Here is a 21,425-nt window from a genome sequence, read left to right as displayed (position 1 = left end):
ACACATGTAGGTGCACATCTACTTGCAAACAGCCCTGGGGAACAGCAGCTCAGTTCTCTCTGTTGCTCCACGCTGCCGACAGCACCTGCAGACACAGAGCTGTGCTGAGGTGAAAGTCACTGGGGTGCTGTCATAGGGAGCTGCACTGCCTTGCAAGGCTCTCTAGTCCCGGTGTTGCCAGGGAGCTTTTATTATTGCCCTTCATTCAGATAAGGGCACTCATGGCTCAACATACCCCCACAAATTAAAGGTGGATTTACTGGTTGGTGTCTGTCTATTTTTGCACAAAGAACTTTGGGATAACAAGGAGGTTTTGTAAGCTGTAGCTGAGTAAGTTCCATGGCATGCTGAAGGAACCTACTTTATTAAACTAGTAATACACAGCTTAAAACACGGAATGAGCTGGCTCTTGCACAGAGACAGATGCGATCATTCCTCCCCAAGTCTCCCCAGCATAGATCCTCATCCTCCCAGGAACACACACAATCGATGCAGAGCTGCTGGAAGTCAGGGGCTAGATACTCCACAAGCAGCACAGCTTCCTTTAAAAAAACATCCGTTTCTGTTTGAACTAAACCACATCTTTTAAATTCATTTCTGGAGGGGAAACAGTTAGCTTTTCACTTTTTGTTTTAGGCCAACAAACCTTAGAGCAACCCAGTAAAACTGACCTGCTTATCAGTTCACATCAAATAGCAAGGGCTGTGGCCATTCCCCCCGTAGCACAGCCCAGAATTTGTGTTTTGCTAAGTGCACATGCAGTGCCCCAAGGCTGAGCAGCTCCTGAGCAGCCCCAGCACACGCTGTCCTGCAGTTACAGCTCTTGGGTCTTCCCGGTGAGCACCCTACGCCAGCAGGACGGACTGGAACATCTCAGCTGCAACTGGCACCCTTAGCGCACTGTGGCAGGCTGTTCACAGCTCTGACTTCGCAGCGTCCCTTATTTTACCTGACTGAAGATACATCCTGATTTGCAGCTAAGTGTTCAGTGTTCAGCCTTCACTTCATCCTGTAGTTCACCAGAGAGCACACGAGATCTCTCATTCATCCCACGGTCCTGGTTACGGGCTGATGGGTGCACATCATCATGCAGGGTCAGTGATTGGACCACACCAGTCTGACCATGTGAGAAAGGCTCAGAAAATGCAGATATCTGCAAAGTTACAGAAGAAAAGAAGAAAGACCTACAGTACCTCAAATCAGACATAGCCTTGACCTAAGACAGAGATGAGCCAAGAGACTCATCAACCTCTGGAAGCACAGATGGCCAGCAGCACCATCAGGAAACATTTGAATAGAAGTGGTTAAGGGAGTTGACTGATGTTTGCAGATCTGGAGCCTACCAGGACACTGTACCTTGCTTCCAGACAGCAGAAACATCTATTTTTTCCCCCCTCATGTGAATTACTCCACCAGATGAGGAGTTTGTTTGGAGGCAGCAGGTAAATCCAGTGCTGTGGGAAATACCTGTCCTGGAATTGTCCTGGATGGTCCCTCCAGGCCACAGCAAGTTGCTCTGGTTGGGGACAGTCACGAATTATTAAAGACACAACCATCATTCTGATACACCACAGGACCACAGCCAAAGCACTGTGTGAACACATATGACCCAGGTAGTCCACCCCTCACAAGCACAAGGCACAGGCTGAAGCAGGACATATGCTCCAAAAGCACCTGGCCCTGTGCTGGGACACAGCTCAAGCTCAGTACAAGTGGAGAGACTGGCTGCTCAGCAGCTCCTTGTCACAGAATCATATTGGTTGGAATAGACCCTCAAGATCATCAAGTCCAACCATAACCTAACTCTGGCACTAGGCACTAACCCATGTCCCGAAGAGCCTCATCTATATGTCTGTTCACCCTCTAGGGATGGTGACTCCACCACTGCCCTGGGCAGCCTGTTCCAGTGCTTTACAACCCTTTAAGTGAAGAAATTTTTCCTAATATCCAATCTGAACCTTCCAAAACAAGCTGCTTTGAAATGACCACTGAGGAGCAGGCGTTGACTGCATCAGGCCAGGGAGCCACATCCTCTCTGCTGCATTCGCCTGCTCCAGGCACAAGTGACCTCACCAGCTGCAGCGCACATAGTTTTGGAGCTGGGGAGCAGATAAATCCCTGTGTCACAGGCCATTTGATCCAGGTCAGTTCTCCTTAAGATCAAAACTGGAGTTGGACTGAGTCCAGTTGGCTATCATGGCAGGCACAGCGAGTATTTTCACACTGGCAGTACACATGTGACAGAGTACGGAAAAATAAAACCCGATTTGGATTTTGCCCTGATGACTGTGGACTGATGCCCAGCCTGGCTCCCGCATCCTCCCAAGAGACACCAGCCAAGATAAGGCCTGGCTTTCCAGACAGGTTTCTTTTTTAAGTGCACAAGAAAAAAAAATACAATGAAGAGGGAAAAAAAAAAACCCAGAAATGTGTTCGGAGCACATTTCTGGGCACAAAGAAAAGACAGTGACTGTGAACAGTCAGTGTGGATTTACTAAGAGGTAAAAAAGAGGTTGTAGCATGGAGGGTGTTGGTCTCTTCTCCCAAGTAGCAAGTGATAGGATGAGAGGAAATGGCCTCTAGTTGTGCCAGGGGAGGATCAGATTGGATATTAGGAAAAATTTCTTCATGGAAAGGGTTATAAAGCACAGGCTGCCCAGGGCAGTGGTGGAGTCATCATCCCTGGAGGAGTCTAAAAGGCATGTAGATGAGGTTCTTAGGGACATGGGTTAGTGCCAGAGTTAGGTTACGGTTGGACTCGATGATCTTGAGCGTCTCTTTCAACCAAAAAGATTCTATGAAATCTCACCTGACCATCCTGATTGCCTTTCACGATAAAATGACCAGATATTTGAATGTAGGGAGAGAAGTGGGTGCTGCCTGGCCTCAGCTCCCAAAACTATCTGCCACAAGATTCTTGTTTCCAAGCCAGAAGTTTATGGTCTGGATAGATGAGCAACCAGATGGTTAAAGAACCTGGCTGGGCAATGAGAAGATAGCTGTTAGTAAGTCACGTGCCCGGGTCAGTCCCGGGAGTTTTCCTGTTTAACACCTTTATCAATGACCTGGCAGAGGCAACAACACACGTGCTTATCAAGTTTGCAGATGGCAACATAGTGGGTGGAGCAGCTGGTACCCTCTAGGTCTGAGCTGCTACCCAGAGGGACTCAAGCTGGAGGGATGAGCTGACAGGAACCTCATGAAGTTCAACAAGGACTAATACAAAGTCCTGTACCAAAAACATCCTGGGAACTGACCAGCCAGGGGGCATTTTGGTGAGAAGAATCTGAGGTCAAGATGGTCAGGGGCCGGGAGCTGGTCATCACATACGGCACAAGGAGAGGCTGAGCGAACGGGGCAGTCTGGGAAGGAGAAGGCTTCAGGAGGACCAAACAGCAGCGCTCTAATACCTGTGAGGAGGTTAGCAAGGAGATGGAGTCAGGCTCTTCATCCTGGTGCACAGTGAAAGAACGAGAGTTGAAAGGCTGGTTTAAATGAGAAATTCAAACTGGATATAAAGAAAAAAATTGCTCTAGTGGGAAACAGTCTATATATATATAGTGTATGTCTGTATATGTATATATATGCGCAATGTAAGGAAATACAAGCCTGCTATGACAGCAGAGTCCTTGAGAAGTGCCAACAAAGGATACCATGTAGAGAAGTACAGCCACGGGAATGTAAGACATGGGGTAGAGACTTGGCCCTGGAGACTCCACAACCATAAACAACTCCTGAGTGGTCAAATAAACAAATACAGACCCACAGATGTCAGCCATGAAAACCAGTTTTGTCCAGAGACCAAGTATCCAATGCCTAAAAATGCACGAGAGATGTAACATGGAGTCACACAATGGAAAAAAGGGAGCATCTTGTGGTGTGACTGACTTCATTACAGTTTAGTTGCACAGATACGAGGGACGCAGACGGTGTGCAACAGCAATTTACCATTATCCAGCAATCCTTCAGGAAGTGGAGTCAATTTTTCACTTCTTCTTTCCTGCTGCCAGTGACAACTGACAAGAACCTGCTTAAGATCACTGTGCCAAGCAACCCACCCGCCTGGCCCCTGTCATGACCTTCTTGCACAAACATCTCCTTTATATCAGTTAAACCCAGTCCCTTAAAACCAGAGCATGCACGTGCCCCTTCTGGGCTCCCATCATATGCAAACCACCACCAGCACAGCAATTCAGGGCAAGACTCAAGGAAGCGGCCACGCTTTTACACGTGCTCCCCTGTGAAAAACTGAAAGGGCAATCAGAGACCCCAACCACGCCAGAGGCCTCGGTCCCAGGAGGATGCACGCGGCGCGGCAGGGCAGGATCCGCAATCCTGGCACATCAGTTAGCGCTGCTCTGGGAGATTCCCACCCCACGAAAAGGGACGGGTCCCCAGGCCAAGCCCTGTTCCTGGCAGAGGCCACAGTGTACATCCAACTCCAGCTACTCCTCTATGTCATGGTCAGTGAAGGAAAATGGGCTTTAAACAAATACACCCTCTCTCTCTCTCTCTTAGCCCAACAATCAACCTGCTGCATTTTTAGCTTTGAAATATTGGCCCTTTCCCATTCTTTTTGGAAGACAGACTTAGCTGAAAAGTATTATGAATCTTTTCAGTCCTTAAAGATTCAAATTACAGTATTGAAATTCATCTTTTCTCCACAGGGTATCTTAAGCACTTGGGTGTAATCAGGAGAAGCACAAATAGACTTTAAGGAAGCAAAATAAAACATTCTCCCAGATCAGCTGCTCCATTTCTTAGTCACATTCCCACCAGGCTTTGTACATCAGTGTTTTCAAGAAACACCAAACAAAGAGGAATGGACTTTTTAATACGGAAGCAGCAAGACAGGCTGACCAAATTCTCCCTCCACCCACGAGGAAAATATTCTGATTATTTCTGACTTGTTCAAAAGGAAAAAAAAGTATTTCCCCAAAAGAAAATGAACTGGTGTGCAAGCACCTGGACAAGAAAGCACAGAGTTAGTAGGTGCTGAGAGTCAGTACTGTAAGGAAACTTTTGAAAACAAATCACCTCCAGGATTGCGGGAGAACATAAAAGGCAAGCAAAGGCTCTTTAGAAACAATGCTGACACTTGCAACCACTCCATGAAAATAACATTATTATTGCTAGGGTGACACTTATCATAGACACTAGTATTAGTGGTGACACCTTGGAATGGACACAGCCTCTGACAGAACATTTGAAGTGTGACATTTCCTCTGGAAGCCACTCCTGTTGCCTACTGCAGTCAAGCCAGCACAAGGAGAAAAAAACCCTACCTTCCTTTTCAGCTGTTTGAGTTCAATTCTACTACGACACCTTTTAAAACTCCCACTGTAAACTGATACAGAAAAATCCTTGCTGACCCTTAAAAAAGAAAAAACAATAAACCTCACCTTCTTTAAACTATCTAGCATTCAAGACGCGCACACACACACACAAAAAAAGTATCCTGAGACTTAGGGAATGTTCCTTCCTTAACAGAGCTTTAGCAGAAGAGGGCAGTGGTGACACACTCCACCACAGCCACCTTCCCCGTACTCTCAGGAGGTCACCACAGCACAGGGCAGCAGACGTGGACCTATGCTCCTCTATTATATAACAACTCTGAAACAGGTTAAGTTTACTGTCTTGCAGGGTTTTAGAAAGACTGAAATTTACCATAGATATTGCACCTTTCCCCAGATAGGAATATTCTGTTCCAGTCCCCTAGACTCAGAATAAGGCCAGTGCTACCAGTAGGAACACGTATGGTCAGTTTGAAACCCTCAGGGACCCGCACCAAGAACTTTCCTGTTTTGTCTCCCGTGGGTCATCCTCCAGGGTTCAGCCACCTTAAAAAAGCATATTCATCTCATGCATTGCACTACTATAAACACTACTTTCTAAAGAGATAAAACAGAGCAAGAATATGAAGCTTGACCAGTACACAAAGTTCTGATGATATTCCATTCAAACCTAACAAAGGAAAATGAAATTGCTTGTACAAAGCAATCTTTATTTTCAAACGCTGCACTGCATGAAATGATTGACAGCCCTGTGCACGGACACAGATCCTCTTCATCCTTCGCACTTCACTATTCAGCATAGCACAATCAGGCCAACTATGCATAAAAACATATGTTTTCAACCCATTACTCATTTCCTTCTAAGTTAACAGCATTCACCTGGAAAAATCAGCAAGAATAAACCATTTCATTTCTGCATTCAAATGAAGATCAGGCACACTACAAGGCTGGTCCCGTGCGTGGAAGCTGCTGGTGCTTTCAGTGCTCTTCATCTTCTTAACCCCAATGAAGGACTCTTAAGGCTCTCCTGCTTTTAACAGTGTAACTGCCTCTCCCAGAAGGCAAAACAATGCAGAACAAAAGAGGGTAGGGGTCCTCGGAGAATGCCATGGGCACAGCTTTTCATCAGTGATCATCCTTCTCCAGTGACCATGCTTTGATGATGTCTTGCCAAGATTAACTTTAACAGTGATACACATATATCCATACACACGTCCAAATGAAAAGTGTTTTCCATTGTTTGCTCCCAACAACGTTTCTGAGAAGTCCCAAATTTCATTCTGTAGCCTAGATCCCACTGCAAATAATATCCATTGGGAAGGCTTTACAGATTTTTAATAATGGTATTTTGCTGAAGCACAGTTGCCTTTCCTATTTGGAAAAAAAGAAAGTGGTGACAGGATCTTACACCTGTATGTTTCTGCTTCAACTCCAATGCCCAGTTACAGCCAAACCTAAAGGTGATGTTCATGTTAACCTTTGAAGACCATGTGTTTCAGGATCTGTATTTTCTCATGTGTGCAGCAATAGAAGCAGAAATCTCAGTGCTTCTTTTATTCTGGCCATAATATTCCACAAAGTCACCATCTGGCCCGAGGAGGTACATTATTATTGTGTGATCCACCTGCAAGAGAGCACATTGCGGCTCGATAAAAATGATCCTGCACATCTCTCAAAGGCAGAAGCAACAGCCTGACAAGACTTCTCACCAAGTAGCTCAAGCAAGATATGGAAAACCTCAGCAACTTCTTGTTTGAGCCAAGAAAATAAATAGAGAAAACTAGCTGCATCCTCAAAACACATGAAAGAATAATACTGTGAGCAGACAAGTCTTCCCCAAGCTGCTGGCACCTTTCCAACAGCACAGACACAGCTGGGGTAAACCTGGGGGCTCAGGGGTCATTCCCCCTCATTTTTCCCACTTTCCCTCTACTTCTCATGATGCTCCATGTCTCTCACAAGGTATTCAAGCTCCTACTGCTAATATGATGTAAATAAAATATAAAAAGAGATATTTCATTAAACCAAGTTCACAGTCAGTGGAAACAACGGGACTAAGAGCATCACTGGGATGCAGGAGCTGCAGATGGAGGAGATGGTGCAGAGGGAAATACATGTGCTGGGGAGAGGCTCCCTCTGCTGTCAAAATTGAAATAACCTACAAAAATGTTCAATGTTTGAGGTACTCCAATTTGATTATATAAATACTAACTCCACTGTAAATTTATTTAACATGCCACTGCAAGTACTGTCTGCATCTGTGACACCATCTTTATGGAGTAAAAGACAAAAATTACTGAAAATGGAGGCCACGAATCTGCAACGGCTCAAGTGACTGCATCATCTCACTGAAGAAAAAGAACTGCAAAGTACTCATGCACTGAAAGTACAACTGTTTGAAATTGAGAAAATGCATAAATATTTCCAGTAACACAAGCTTAAAGAAGGCATTAAACTTAATGGGATTTCTGTCACTGAACGTTTCTCAAAATTATCTAGAAATTATTACAGGGTTTTTCAAAATGATGGATTCAGTTTCAAAGACACAGTGATTTCAAAATGGGTCCATCTTTTTGAAACAGCCTGTATTTCTAAATGCTCATCTCAGTGTTCTTTTCAAGTCAAAACATGCAGCGAAGTTCAACTGGCTGTAGTGGATCTCTTCTTCTTCATCCCCTCCCAGCAGTCTGCGCAGGAAACACAACCTGCCCCTGTACAAACATCTGTCTTGATCACCAATTGGCACAACAGGTCTGCACAAGACATAATGAGGAAAAAAAACAGCCTCACTGGAAGAAATGGCAGAGTAGTAATTCCCCAGATAAGCCTCAGGTTAGAACCAAACCAGCCTCAGGCCCCCCTCGGGCTCTCCTCTGCCTGTGTTGTTTCACAGACCTGTGTCCTCCAGCCTCCCAGCGCCGAACATGCAGAGTTCACTGCCTGCAAAACCCAGCGCCCGGGACAGATCCTGAAGAGATGCAGCTTCACTCTTCCTCCTTGGCAGCACATCTGGAGCTTCCAGGCTGCTCCCCTGCTTCAAATCCACTGGCTTTTCTCCCTCGCCACCTGCCCTCCTCTCAGCCTCACAGCCCAGTGGGGTTCTCCCTGGATCCCGAATCCCTTTCTCCTACTTCATCACATCTGTAGTCACATTCTCCAGTCAGTTTCACCCTCCAGCCTCCCTTGAAGCTGCTGTTGTCTACTGAGTTATTTTCCAAGGCTGAATCCCTGTACTTTCCCTTCACAGCTCAGCCAGAATCCAGGTGGGGTTTGCTAGAATCCACATGTGGTTTTACTTCACAAGCAGCAGAACTCCTGCGTAGCCTCATCTGAGTGTTCCTGCTCTGGCAGGGGGATTGGACAAGATGATCTTTTGAGGTCTCTTCTGTAACTCCTTCAGCTTTTCTAGCCTCTTTCCATCATCTCTCCTCCACTTCAGTTCACTCATTTAGCATCAGATTCTACTGATTCTTTCCATCACATGAGCAGGTATCCTTTGCCGACCCTGTTCCTATAACTTATTCTTGCATTTCCACCAGCTTCCTTTCACAAATCCGATTTTAAGCAGTACCTTTAGACTGATTTCAGATTAATGCTAGATTGATTTGAACTGGTGTTGAATTTCCCCAGCAAGCTTCACTACTCCATTCAAATACAGTATTCTGGACACAACTTCTGTAGCTATTGAGTTGTCACTGTAAGTGAAACCAAGTTCTTAACCTCTCCTTTCACACCCCTTTTAGTAACATAAAGCAGTACATGTCACCAGTGTGATTCCACCTTCTCTCTACCGAGATCAGGTGCTGCTCTTGCTGTTTCTTTCTATGCACCACCTTTTTGTTCCACTGATTTTTTGTCCCCTTGCATAATTTATTTGCTGCAGTCAGGTGGTTTTAAAAAACAGATTAATATACAATATGGATCAGAGCAAAACTGATCTGCTTCAGCATCCTACCTCAATTAGTGGCCAAAAATGGTTACTTTAAAGAAGAGTACAAAACCAGCACCAAAAACATGCTATCTTCCTTTATTAACTCCTAGCTTCCAAACATTTTTAGCTCATAGGTTTCCTGAGCTAGGCAAGAATTCTGTGCATTTCATAATCCTCAATTTTTTTTTTTCCAAAGACTAACAATTCTCTCTGTGGACTCCCATAAGGTACCATTTGCATCTGTAGCGAGGGATTCCACTTCTCACAGGCTCACTGCAACAAGAACCATCATCTTTCCTTTTGAAGCTGTTTTTAGTTTTCTCTGACGCCCTCAGTTGTGTAATGTAAAAATAGAAAAGATCATATAACATCTACCCTGACTTGTACCTACTTTACTCTTCCAGTCTGCTCAGGATGTGGCAGGTCAGGAAGGCTCTGGCAGCAGCTCTGAGTCCTATAACCAGCCACGTTCCCTTCCAGACAGTGAGATTTTGACTGCCCAGATTAGCATGACTTAAACTTCAGTTTCTCCCTTCACACTACTACTCTACATATCTTATCCCCACTTTATTCAGCATTAACATGCTCTTTTCCACATCATATGACACAGAAGGAAGATCCCCACAGTATCTGCAGGAAGACTTGGCATCTCCCTAGTCTCCTGACAGGAAAACCTCACTTCTTAGTGTCAGTTTGGTGAGAAATTAGTTGTTACTCACTTTTACCTCTCATTTCTCCCTCTTCCTATTGCCTTTATTTCCCAGTTCTATTTTCATTTTGGAGCACATAAGAAAACAACCAGACAAAAACATTACAGACAGAAAAAGTTCAAATTATTGTCACACCTGCTAGCTCATGTGCTATTCTGTAGGCAGGCCTGGGACTGGACGTTTTTAGAACGGGTTTCACTGATGTTCTGAGCTTACAAGAGAGCACCTTGATTCTGATCAAGACTTCTTAAAACACAGCTTAACACATCAGTGCAACAGGGCTCTGCCATGTAGGACTTCAGCGCAGATTGCAACAGCTGCCTTGGGATTTTAAAATCTACATCCTGCTCTTATCCAAATGCTTTCATTAGGCAAAAGCCCTGCATTTACTTACTATATAATCATTGTCTTCATCTTTGGGACCTTCACTGTAATATACACGGTAAGCTTTGGCAACTTGGTCAATCTGTGCCTTGGTACCAGTCAATCCAATCAGCTTTGGAGAAAATTCTAGATAGAAAGAAGACATTTACGTGTTTTAGTGAAGAGTCCCATCAAGAGTGTCCTTTCCAGTGTTCTACATTACATGCTATAAGACATCAAGGAAGAAAAGAGTAATACCTTTAACATATCTGGCAATGGCTTCTTCGTTGTCCCTCTCAGGATCAATGGTGATGAAGAGTGGGGTCAGATTAGGCAAAGATGGAATTCTGTCTGTGACATTAACAATTATTATTTTTCTTAGAAAACTAAAACTCCTTTCTCACCTCCCTTCAAACAAGCTCACAGACAAGCTACCATAACATCAATTCAAGCCCACTCTAAGTGACAAAAATAAAGGTAATTTTGTGCAGTGTAATGTATTTAATTTATGAATTAAGCAAATGCTGCGAAATCCAACACTCTGTGCTTGTGCTGGGTGGCAGCTAGACTTGCAGCCTCTCAGTTGGAGACCCTGCCCTGCTTAGTAGAGATGACAAACTGGCTCTGATGCAGAAAGCACTGTGGAGTGATCATGGCACAATGGTCGATACAACAAAAGCATGCCTGTGACAGTGGAGTGGGAGGACAGCTGAAGGTACAATGGAAAAAAAAACCCTAATACACCCCACAACCACTTATTGGCAAAAATACAGTGCAATGGCACCTTTTCCTATAACCTGCCACCATCATGTTTTATTACCAAGAAGTCCCTTGTTGCAAAAAGATCAGTGCTGTCATGCTCTAAATATCAGATTCTACTGACAGGCAGACTGATGTATGTATCACTTAGTAATTCATTCAACTACCCAATAGAGGTCAACTGCATTTTTTTTAAAAAAGATCATCAGTTATTACCATTTGCAATATTTTACTGCAATAAACCCGGATCTCCAATAAACAAGATGACTATGCCAACCGAATTCCCATACCAATCTCATCTACCACTTGAATCATTTTCTCCAGTTCATCAGGACAGATGTCAGGACAGTGTGTGAAGCCGAAGTAGATCAGCACCCACTGGCCGATGTAGTCCTTGCTGGTCTTGGGCTGCCCCTCGTGGGTGACGAGCGAGAAGGGCCCTCCCAGCAGTGGTTTCCCAATCCCTCGGTTTCGTTCCTTCTCCAGGTCTACAAAAACAAGAGAGGATCAAACACATCCATGTCATGATCCACACTGCTTCCCCAGTGATCCTCAGGAGCCGTTGCACAGTCACGGCCCGGGGCGTTGAGACATCAAGATCTACCATCGTACAGATGCTCAATGTGGACAAGGCTTCCAAAAATAATTCAGCTTGGGGCAAAATCCAACATATCACTAAACACCTTTTAAACATAATAATCTCTACTATTGTCATCTGATTGATGCAGTAATGCTCAATGATAGGAGGTGGGGCAACAGGCACACACAGGAGGGTCCATCTGAACAGGAGGAGAACCTTGTTTGCTGGGAGGTGCCAGAGCCTGGCCCAGGCTGCCCAGAGTGGGTGTGGAGTCTCCTTCTCTGAGACATTCAAACCCCCTGGACCCACCTGTGTGATCTGCTCTGTGACCCTGCGTGAGCAGGGGTTGCGCTGGGGGATCTGCAGAGGTCCCTTCAGCCCAACCAGTCTGGGATTATTCTGTCATTATATTTTTATGTAACAGAAAAATTAGCATCCTTTGCAAACTGAACACAGCCTAAAAGCTGCAATCTCTGATTTTCAGCATTAAAAACATTAAAACGACAGCAATGGGCAGTTACTGCAGGGACACACACACAATGTGAGAAGACACCAACATGCACAGAAAATCCCACCTGTGTCTGCGCTGCATCGACTGGCAACATCAAGTACAATCAAACACAGCTATTCCCAAAGCAAAAGCATATTTAAGAATTTTAAAACTCTTAATCTTGAAGGGGTGGGTTTTTTTGAACGTTTGAAAATTTTATATAGCGTTTTTATATACATAGGTGCGAAGCACGATGTCATTCAGCGGGATGCTAGAGTGGGTAAAATACATCTGAACTCAAACAACCCATCCTCTGAACACAAAATACGGTGTCCCGCTCCCCCTCCCGCCCGGTAACACGCCCGGGCCGGTCGCGCCGGACACGGGACGGGGAGGGGCCGGTTCCTCCTCCCGCACTCACCCTCCTCCTTCTGCCGTTTCACCTTCTTCATGGCGGCCAGCAGCCCCCCGCAGAGCACGAACGTGGCCGCCAGCGACCGCCACGACACCAGCTGCCGAGGAGAAGCCGGTTAGTGACTGGAAAGGCGGGGGGGAGGCGGGGGACGGCGCGGGCTCCCCCGCTGTGGAGGGACGCGGTTCCCTCACTCACCCGCCTCTGCGAGCCCGCCCGCGGGCCGCTGCCCGGCGGCAGGCGGGACAACGGGCGGCTGCCGGGCGCGGGCAGCACCGCCCGGCCCCTCACCGGCCGAACAGCGAAGAACCAGGCCGCGCTGCCCGCGCCCGGCAGCCGCCCGTTAAGCGCCACCCGCCAGCAGCGGAGCGCCGCCGCCGCCGCCATCTTGCCGCCCGCTGTTCCGCGCCCGCCCCTTCCGGCCCGTCAGGCGGGAGCGGCCGCCATGGAGGCGGTGCCAGCGCCGCTCTTCGCTTTCGGTGTCATCGCGGACATCCAGTACGCGGACGCGGAGGACGGATACGACTTCAGCGGGTACCGGCGGCGGTACTACCGGCAGAGCCTGCAGCTGCTGCGGGACGCTGTGGAGGCGTGGGCAGCGGAGAGGCCGCCGCTCGCCTTCGTGCTGCAGCTGGGCGACAGCATCGACGGGCTCAACGCCCGCGGCGGCCGCGCCGGGGCCGCCCTGGAGCAGGTGCTGGCGGTGCTGGGGCGGCTGCCGGTGCCGGTACATCACACATGGGGCAACCACGAGTTCTATAACTTCAGCCGGGCCCGCCTGGCGCACACCGGCCTCAACAGCCGTCCCGCCGGGGCCGCCGCGCCAGCCGCCGACTGCCAGGCCTACCACTTCAGCCCGGCCGCGCGGTTCCGCGTGGTCGTGCTCGACGCCTATGACATGAGCGTCCTGGGCAGGGAGCCCGACAGCCCCCACTTCCAAGAGGCCCTGCAGCTGCTGCGGGAAAAGAACCCCAACGAGAGCCTCAACAGCCCTGCAGGTACACCCAGCGGCACCCTGGGGCTGAGCCTCCGCTCCCCAGAACCATGAGGCGGTTCCCCTGGCGTGCCCCATTTCTGCCCGTCGCTTCTACCGCCCTGGTCCTAGCGGAGACCCGGTCGGTGGGTCTCTATGCAGGCACGGGCGATGCTCTTACACCCGTGCTGGTGCTGTTGGATGGGTTTATGTTGTGCTGTGTGCCCTGTGGTAGCAGAACAAAAGGCAACCCTTGCTGCAGCTGCTATTGCAGAGCGTAGAGTAATGCTCACCCTGTCCCATGCTAAGAGTGGAAATCCTGTGCGTGCAGCGTGACCAAAACCCCTGAAAATACAAATAATTTCCCCTGTTTGTCCAAGGAGGCTGGAGTTTTGACACAAGAGATACAAAATTAAAAAAAAAGGTTATGAAAGTAAAACATCTTGTAAGCAGATGTACATAAGGCAAGCAAATAGAGGAGCCGCAAGAGGTGTGTGCAGCTATGCCTAACCACCTTCTTCATTGCAGGACTCAAAGAACCTCAGTTTGTGGAGTTTAACGGAGGATTTAGCCAAGCCCAGCTGGACTGGTTCAATGAAGTCCTCAAGTTCTCTGATGAAAACCAAGAAAAAGTTGTAGTTATGGGTAGGTGGACATGGGGGATATATGGGGATACATGCCAAAAAGGTTACATAGTCAATGTATGTTAGCTGAGGAAAATACGTAGCAGATCTGTAGCTCCACAGAGGTGCAGTTGTAACCTGTGAAGTAGGAGAATAGCAACTATATTTTACACTCAGGTGAGGTATCTGTGCACAGAGGTCTGAGTTTCGCTGCAGCTAAGGCAGAATTTGGTTATGCCTGAAGTAACTCTCCTGCTTCTTTCCCTCAACTGCAGGTCATCTGCCCATTCACCCAGGTGCTTCAGACAGCGTTTGCCTAGCCTGGAATTACGAAGATGCCCTTTCGGTCATACACTCCCATCGGTGCGTGGTTTGCTTTCTCGCAGGGCACCTGCACGACGGTGGCTATTGCCTGGACTCTCATGGAGTTCATCATCTGACTTTGGAAGGGGTTATTGAAACTCCACCGGAAAGCAATGCCTTTGGGACTGTTTATGTCTATGAAGATAAAATGATACTGAAGGGAAGGGGCAGAGTTTCAGACAGAGTTATGCATTTCTGCAAATGGTAAGCAAATAGAAGTTGCTCTTCTTCAGGAAGAGTACTCGGACAAAAAAAACAGGGGATTCAGCTTATTATTTGCTTGTAGGAAGATGTGCACGGCTGATCCTTATAGCTTTAACTCAAACATTTTTCTCTTGGATCCAAATTTCAGAAATAACATGTCTGAAATAAAGCAGACCTAGTTTCCTTTTGGAGAATAGAGAATGCCAGTAATGATGTTTGAAATAAATATACTTGAATGCAGAATGTTGACTTGAAACACCCAATCCTGACTGGGTTGTTACTATGAAAAAAATGCAACCATAATATGAATATTGAAAAAGCAAGCAAACTTTTTAATATCAGTCAGAACTAATGTGGCCTGCCCAGCTACATTTATTTTTCTTTGAACATCATCGTAATGGCTCATCTCTGGCAGAATTAGCCCACCCCGTAGCCTAATGCTGTCTTCCTAACATTGTTTTCAAAGAATAAAGTAACCTCCAAATACGCTGAGCCCAAGGAAAATTGCGACTATCAGTGCTGCATGGTGTAAAGCTGCAGATACACCCTCGGTCTATGTGTGTGCAGCTGTATCAGCCTGCGGCAGCGCTGAATAGCAAAGCCCTGACGTGGAACGATCTAACACACGTTGCTGTGCTGCCCATGGGCCTGTTCTGGCTGTCCCCGCCAGCTCGTGTGCCCAGCGACTCGCCAGCGCTTCCCTCTCCAGGACTAGTGGCGCTGGAACACGCTCACTCTCCATGGGGCTGCTCTGCAGGTTCTGCTTTCAGGAACAGGAATTCCGAGACAAGCAGAGTTGTGACAGTGACCACATCTGCTGGGGCCAGTCTTGAGCACGCATCTCGCAAAAAGTAAACATATGGAAACTTTCATTGAATTTTCATTAGAAAAATAGTATTTATTACTCTGTAAAAGCAGTAACTTTCCATTAAAGATAATAGCAAAAATATTTCTTCTGATATGTTCTGCATATGATTTTAGTATAGGAAAAGAAATACAGACTGCTCAGTTTTTCAGTTACTCTCAATGGATTATCCAGGCAGATATCTGGATGTTTTAAGGCCACAAATAGTCATTTATTGAAACAAAAGCGCTTGCTTTACTTTTATGTTACATAATAGTAAATTTCGCAAAGTATGAGGTGGTTGAGAGTGACCCGGGGATGCCAGGATATTTTGAATATACCATTAGAACACACATCAGATCAGTAGCGATTTGAAATTGTGTGAAGAAGCCAGCTGAACAACCGTTTCCGCAGAAAAACTCTCCACTCAGATTCGACGGTGTTCCTCCATTTTTTCTTCAACCACATCTCAAACTGCACTGCTGGAAGCAGCACCTTTCATTAAGAATCAAAATCAAAGGCAACTGAGGTCAGAACACATATTGTGTGCTTCCCTCCACCCGATTACATCACTGTTTTACAGTGTGTTGGCCAAGATGCTCTCATCTCTTTGTTGATATAAATGTACAACCATGAAACAAAGGGGAAGAGGGCGACCACGACGGCAGCAGCCAAGCGAGCTCCAGCCAGTGGACTCCTACGAAGAAGCAAATGCAACAGAGCTACTTCAAATCAGGCTGCTAGAAACATTCACACCCAGCTACAGCTGGAAAGACAGCAGAGAGCCTCCTGTGGGTGCATCAGCAAAGTCCTTTACTGGAAAGGTTTTTCTGCCATTTCAAGTTACATAAACCAGGTGGAAAAACAAAAAGATGCACCCTGCTTGCCCAGAGCATCTGTGACATGTTTTCCCAGAACAATGGTACTGTTTGGCAGACTGAGATTTTTCACACTAATAGGAATTTAGCACAAGCGCGGTAGCACAGTCCTCTGAATGGACATGCTGTCCTTCTGCAAAGGGAGGATGTCCCCTGTCCATTATGGCAGCGGGAGCAGAAAAAATGTTCTATATAGCTTTCCTTCCCCACCTACAGACTTATTTGTGCAAGATCCTACAGGCTGCAGCATCAGCTACTACTGCTTAGATATCTGAGAAGATTCAGACAGTGACATAAAGCAGAAAAAGAAGCCACTAAAATCATCTATGTGTTTTAAAGAAGATAGATAGTCACTAAATATGAACATATAAATGGTTAAAAAAAAGGAAACAAAACTTACTTAGCTGAACTGCGACAAAGACTCATCCAGATTGTAATAATCACCAGACCAAACAACTCTCTAAAATCCCAAACAAAAGACTGATCAGAAAATAATATAAGCAAATATTTACTTTTAAAAAATACAAATTTTGCCTCAAAAAAAGCAGCTCCTTTGGAAAAGTTCAATATATTTTATTGGGATTTTAATTATAAAGGTACTTACATAAAGTAATTTTGATTCCCACCACAAATCTACAAACACACATGACCCAGTGGCAGAAATTCCTGCTTCCACTTTTTGTTTCGCTGCTGAACTCGTATTCCATAGCACGTTTCCCTCCTTAACACAGAGCAAAGCAGCATCCCAGTGTTCCAGACCCTGAACAGCCATAGTATCGGCCAGTGCTTCACCTCAACACTGTGCAAGCACCTACTGCAGGCAACAACCTGATGTGGGGCTGAGAACCTGCCTCCCCCTCAGCCCCTGGCAGTCCAGGAGGTGGCCTGGGGTGCCGAATTCATGCAGGGAAAAATAAAGATCACTGCTTACCTGCCTTCCTCTTCGTGCAAAATGTTCCATTGAGCATAAGCAAACAACGAGCAAGCCAAGGCAATGGTCCCAACAATACAACCAGCAGAATGAAGGTCACACAGGCTCCTCCAGACACCATGATCTAAGGAAAAAAATAGTCTGCCAGCAACTGCAGTGTAGCATCAAGTACACCCTATAAATCAAAAAGCAACCAAGTCACAAAAAAGGTGCCTCCAGCAAACACACACTTTAGGCAGGAAGGTGGAATTAATACCAGCATCTTTATGACCAGGAAAATCTGCTAAAAAGTGCCGTTGAAAATAAACACTAGAGGGCTTGGGGCTTGCTTTCCTAGGAACGCAGCTTCTTGGCAGCAGCACCTCAATGAAACCGTTTTCTTACTCTCTCCAGCAAACAAAACAAGCTCCAGAGTTCAACATGCATGGAAAAAAAAATCACAAGGCATTACAAACGAAAGTTCTCTTAAACAGGAGGAAGGGCCTTTCCGGAGCTCAGAGCCATAACCAGAGGCCGAGCATGGCCCCAGGGCAGCATGTACCAGGGGGCAGCCACCCCAGCTCCCAGCCAGCGCCAGGGGTGTGAGCGACCACCACACCACAGAGAGCACCTTCCCCCATTCTCCCTGATAAGCCTCTCCTGAGCTTTTGCCTGTGGTGATGAGCAACACTGATGACACCTCTGCCTGAGGACTGACCCAACATTGGAATCGATTCCTCATTTGGCTGAACTTACTGCAGCTCAGCAGAGGCAGAATCTGGGTCTTCTGCAGACATGAATGGCAAATATCTCTTGGTGAATTTACATAAATGTCCAGTTATACAATAGTTCTGCTATTTTAATATTTGTTTTTCACTGATCTTCGCACAAGTAACATAAACCTATTTGTGAGTTTAACACATAGACTCTCCTGACCAGGCAAATGTCATTATGGTGAAGCTACACCTATCGCACAAATACACCTCCCCTGAAACGTTCAAAGCCACAGGCAACCAACCCTCGTGGGCTATGGTTTTATGAACACTACCACTTCATGTGCTTAAGGTGACCAGAATGCTGAGACTGCAACGGTGCAACTTGTGACAACAACATGCGCTCTCGAAGACTTTATTTTTTTGCAGAAGTGGCATTTTAGTTTATTCAGCGTAAGTATTCATCCAGATGAGATATAGTCACTTTGGTTATAGAAAATGTCATTAGTAAAAAATTATTGCTGCTGGATGAGAATACAAAAAACGAACTATTTTCTGGAGTCCTGGACCAAATCTGATCGGAGTCATTCTCTCCCCGTGTGTAATTACCTCTCTTAGCATAATACCCCTGGACGTGCAGCAACTGCACTGAAGCCTCTAACTGTCCCCATGGCCACCCGTGTGCTCTGTGGGGCAGCTGATCCTGATCAAGACCTTGAGCTCGTTCAAAGGACTGTGCAGAGCTCAGCTGTTCTTCTATGAGGCAGATAAGCAAAACCACAGATTTCATTTACTTTACTTCCTTGTTGTAATACGCTAACATTAAAGGCAGAGCCAGGTTCAGAGCAGGCTCCTGAGCTTGTGCTCCACTCAGGCTCTGAGTGCTGGAATCGGGTGCAAAGGTAAGACCAGCCCAGCGCTGGGCCTTTATGCGGCACTCCTCCGTTCACCTGTACCACATCCAACCACCAACACTAAACGGATCACCGGCTTTTGTAGCAGCAGGTGTCACAGCTTTTTGCCCTCAAAATGTAGTAGGACATGTTTCCACATGGCCTGGTCTTAATTTGTGATTCAATTAAAGAAAAAAAAAAGTTTGGGGGGCAAAATTTGAGCAGAGAGTTTTTTGCACAGCTGTAGTATACCTGTTATTGAGGGGTTAATGCTGACGAGCAGTGTCAGGGCAGCTGGCACTAAGTAGACAACCTGTTAATGGAACATAAATCTCTGTGGCAAAACTCGGCAAGGTAAAGCAGCAGAGGCAGCCATCCACATCAGCGCTTCCCCCCAGCAGCCTGTCAGATGCACAGAACAGCTGCCAGCGCCGCTCCCTCCGTGTGCCCTGGCACTGCTGGTGCTTCACCATCACCACCCAAACCTGGACAATCAGCCACGTACCAGCCCTTGCTGCTCAGCTTGGGTTACTGAGTCCTCGCTGCCCAGCCAGCCTGCTGCAGAGCCCCTTGCCCAGCATCCTCACCCCCTGTGGGACACCCCCTCCTTCAAACCCCCCCCAAACCCTCTGACCTGCACTGGGCAGTTCTGGGAGCAGAACGACCCTTGGTACCACTGTCAGCTGGGCTCACTGATACAAGGGATGTCCCCCTGCACAAGGGATGTGCAAGGGGCAACCCCTGCCCACCCAGCAGCTCCTGTCACATACAGGGACATTCCCCTTTGTCCCTTAGCTCCACCCTGTGCACCCTGGGCCAGGGCCACCAGCTGTCCCATGTGCCAGCAAAGCGGAATGAAAAGGGTTTCTCTCTGCATTTCCCCTGGGACCCAGGATGCGCTGCTGAGCTGAGCGGAGACAGCAGGCAGTCAGGGTGGTGATTCAAGGCAAGCAGAGGTGGGGATGGACACAGGAGTTCGGCTGGTCGGGGAGTCTTGGGTGCAGGGCAGGAGGAGCGAGGGCAGTTTGGTGTTTTCTGCACAGGGAACCAATGCTTTGCGGGGGGCAGGTGCAAATCTGAGGTGAAATAAGGAATATCTGGAAGCACAGTCGGATTTCAGCCGTCGCTCCAGTAGAAAGATCGTTTTCCCGGCGCCTGCTTGCTCTTCAACTAGAAGCGGAGAGCAGGATTCCTCCAGCGGCCCCGTTCAGACCAGGCGCCAGCGGGGCCGCTCGGGGAAGGCGCCGGCAGCCGAAGCCGCACAAGAGCCGTCCCGGCGCCCGCCCAGCTGCAGCCGCCCGGCGGGAAGGGCGGCCCGTACTCACCGTCCACAGCTCGGCGTCGGGGTCGTTCACCTGCAGCGGGGACGCGCGCACTGAGACCCGGCAGCCGCCGGCCCGGCCGGGGCCGCGCTCCGCGGGAGGGAACCGCAGGGGAGCGGAGCGGGGCCGCCTGCAGCCCCCGACCGGGCAGCCCCGTCCTCACCTGCACGGCGGCCGCCAGCCCGAAGAAAGCGGCCATGAGGAGGTTGCAAAGGCGCCACAGCCGCCCCGCCGCCCGCCCGTCCGCCATGGCCGGGGCTGCGACCGACACCGCCTCCAAGGGGCGGCACCGCGGGGACACCGCCCGGTCCTCAGTACCACCCCTCGCAAACAGCCCTTGCCCCGCCCGGTCCGGGCCGCACCGGGGCGCTCAGCGCATCTCGATCCTAGTTACTGATTTTTTAGAGAAAACTGCAAGATGGCTGCTTTTACAAATCGAGCCCCAGTCCAGCCGTGCACTGGTGGTTACAGGGTTCACATTCCAGTTACTATGGGAAAGCAAAGGTTCTCCTGTCTTCCACAGGCTGTATCACCAAACATGACCCATAAAATCATAGAATCATTTTGGTTGGAAGAGACCCTCAAGATCACCGAGTCCAACAGTTAAGCTAACCCTGGCACTAACTCACGTCCCTGAACCTCATCTGCACGTCTGTCCAACCCCTCCAGGGATGGTGACTCCAGCACTGCCCTGGGCAGCCTGTTCCAATGCCCAACAGACCTTTGGGGAAGATGTCATGGTTGAGATGGACAAACGACATAGACCAAGTTCTTCCAGGATGAAAGTTGTAGACGCCATTTATTGCCACAAGTGCATTTTTATACAGTTTTACAAATTCATGTGTCTCTTCACTAGTGGTTACAAGTTACGGCAGTAACATGTCATTGGCTACTTTTGCTATCATCAATGTTACTCTTCTACTCCCTTCTCTCTCACGGGTACATCCTTAACACCTCCGGATACTCCTTTACTCCCATCTTTCTCACGGGTAGGCCATAATATCTTCAAGGATAGTTTCTGTTCCCATGCCCTCCATCAAGGAATCCACGGACCCACCGTAGTCCCCCACAGGAAGAAATTGTTCCCAAGATCCAACCTCAACCTCCCCTGGCACAACTTGAGGCCGTTTCCTCTGCTCCTGGCGCTTGTTCCTGGGGAGCAG

The 21,425-nt window shown here is 47.7% G+C and overlaps 3 protein-coding genes across 3 annotated transcripts; 1 reads left to right on the top strand and 2 right to left on the bottom strand.

Moving 5' to 3' along the window:
* Positions 1–6,002: 6,002 nt before the first annotated feature.
* On the bottom strand, positions 6,003–12,862 carry SCO1 (synthesis of cytochrome C oxidase 1). The gene is made up of 6 exons (XM_080356562.1): positions 12,738–12,862; positions 12,549–12,639; positions 11,348–11,545; positions 10,557–10,649; positions 10,330–10,445; positions 6,003–6,918 (listed from the first exon to the last, which is right to left on the bottom strand). Exons 2-6 carry the CDS (start codon positions 12,577–12,579, stop codon positions 6,790–6,792), a joined length of 567 nt encoding a protein of 188 aa, XP_080212688.1. The 5' UTR covers positions 12,580–12,639; positions 12,738–12,862; the 3' UTR covers positions 6,003–6,789.
* A 119-nt stretch (positions 12,863–12,981) lies between these two features.
* ADPRM (ADP-ribose/CDP-alcohol diphosphatase, manganese dependent) lies at positions 12,982–15,542 on the top strand. The gene is made up of 3 exons (XM_080356563.1): positions 12,982–13,537; positions 14,041–14,157; positions 14,411–15,542. The coding sequence occupies exons 1-3, from the start codon at positions 12,985–12,987 to the stop codon at positions 14,704–14,706; spliced, it is 966 nt and encodes a 321-aa protein (XP_080212689.1). The 5' UTR covers positions 12,982–12,984; the 3' UTR covers positions 14,707–15,542.
* A 226-nt stretch (positions 15,543–15,768) lies between these two features.
* On the bottom strand, positions 15,769–20,512 carry TMEM220 (transmembrane protein 220; the record flags this gene model as incomplete). Its single annotated transcript, XM_080356761.1, has 6 exons — positions 15,769–16,243; positions 16,825–16,884; positions 17,356–17,479; positions 19,193–19,253; positions 20,266–20,295; positions 20,426–20,512. 6 exons carry the CDS (start codon positions 20,510–20,512, stop codon positions 16,111–16,113), a joined length of 495 nt encoding a protein of 164 aa, XP_080212887.1. The 3' UTR covers positions 15,769–16,110.
* Positions 20,513–21,425: the final 913 nt, after the last annotated feature.

This window comes from Nesoenas mayeri (genome assembly GCF_963082525.1).
Source record: "Nesoenas mayeri genome assembly, chromosome: 19".
Lineage (NCBI taxonomy): Eukaryota > Metazoa > Chordata > Aves > Columbiformes > Columbidae > Nesoenas > Nesoenas mayeri.
Note: the sequence above shows the minus strand (reverse complement) of the source record. Positions and strands in the feature narration are given on the sequence as shown.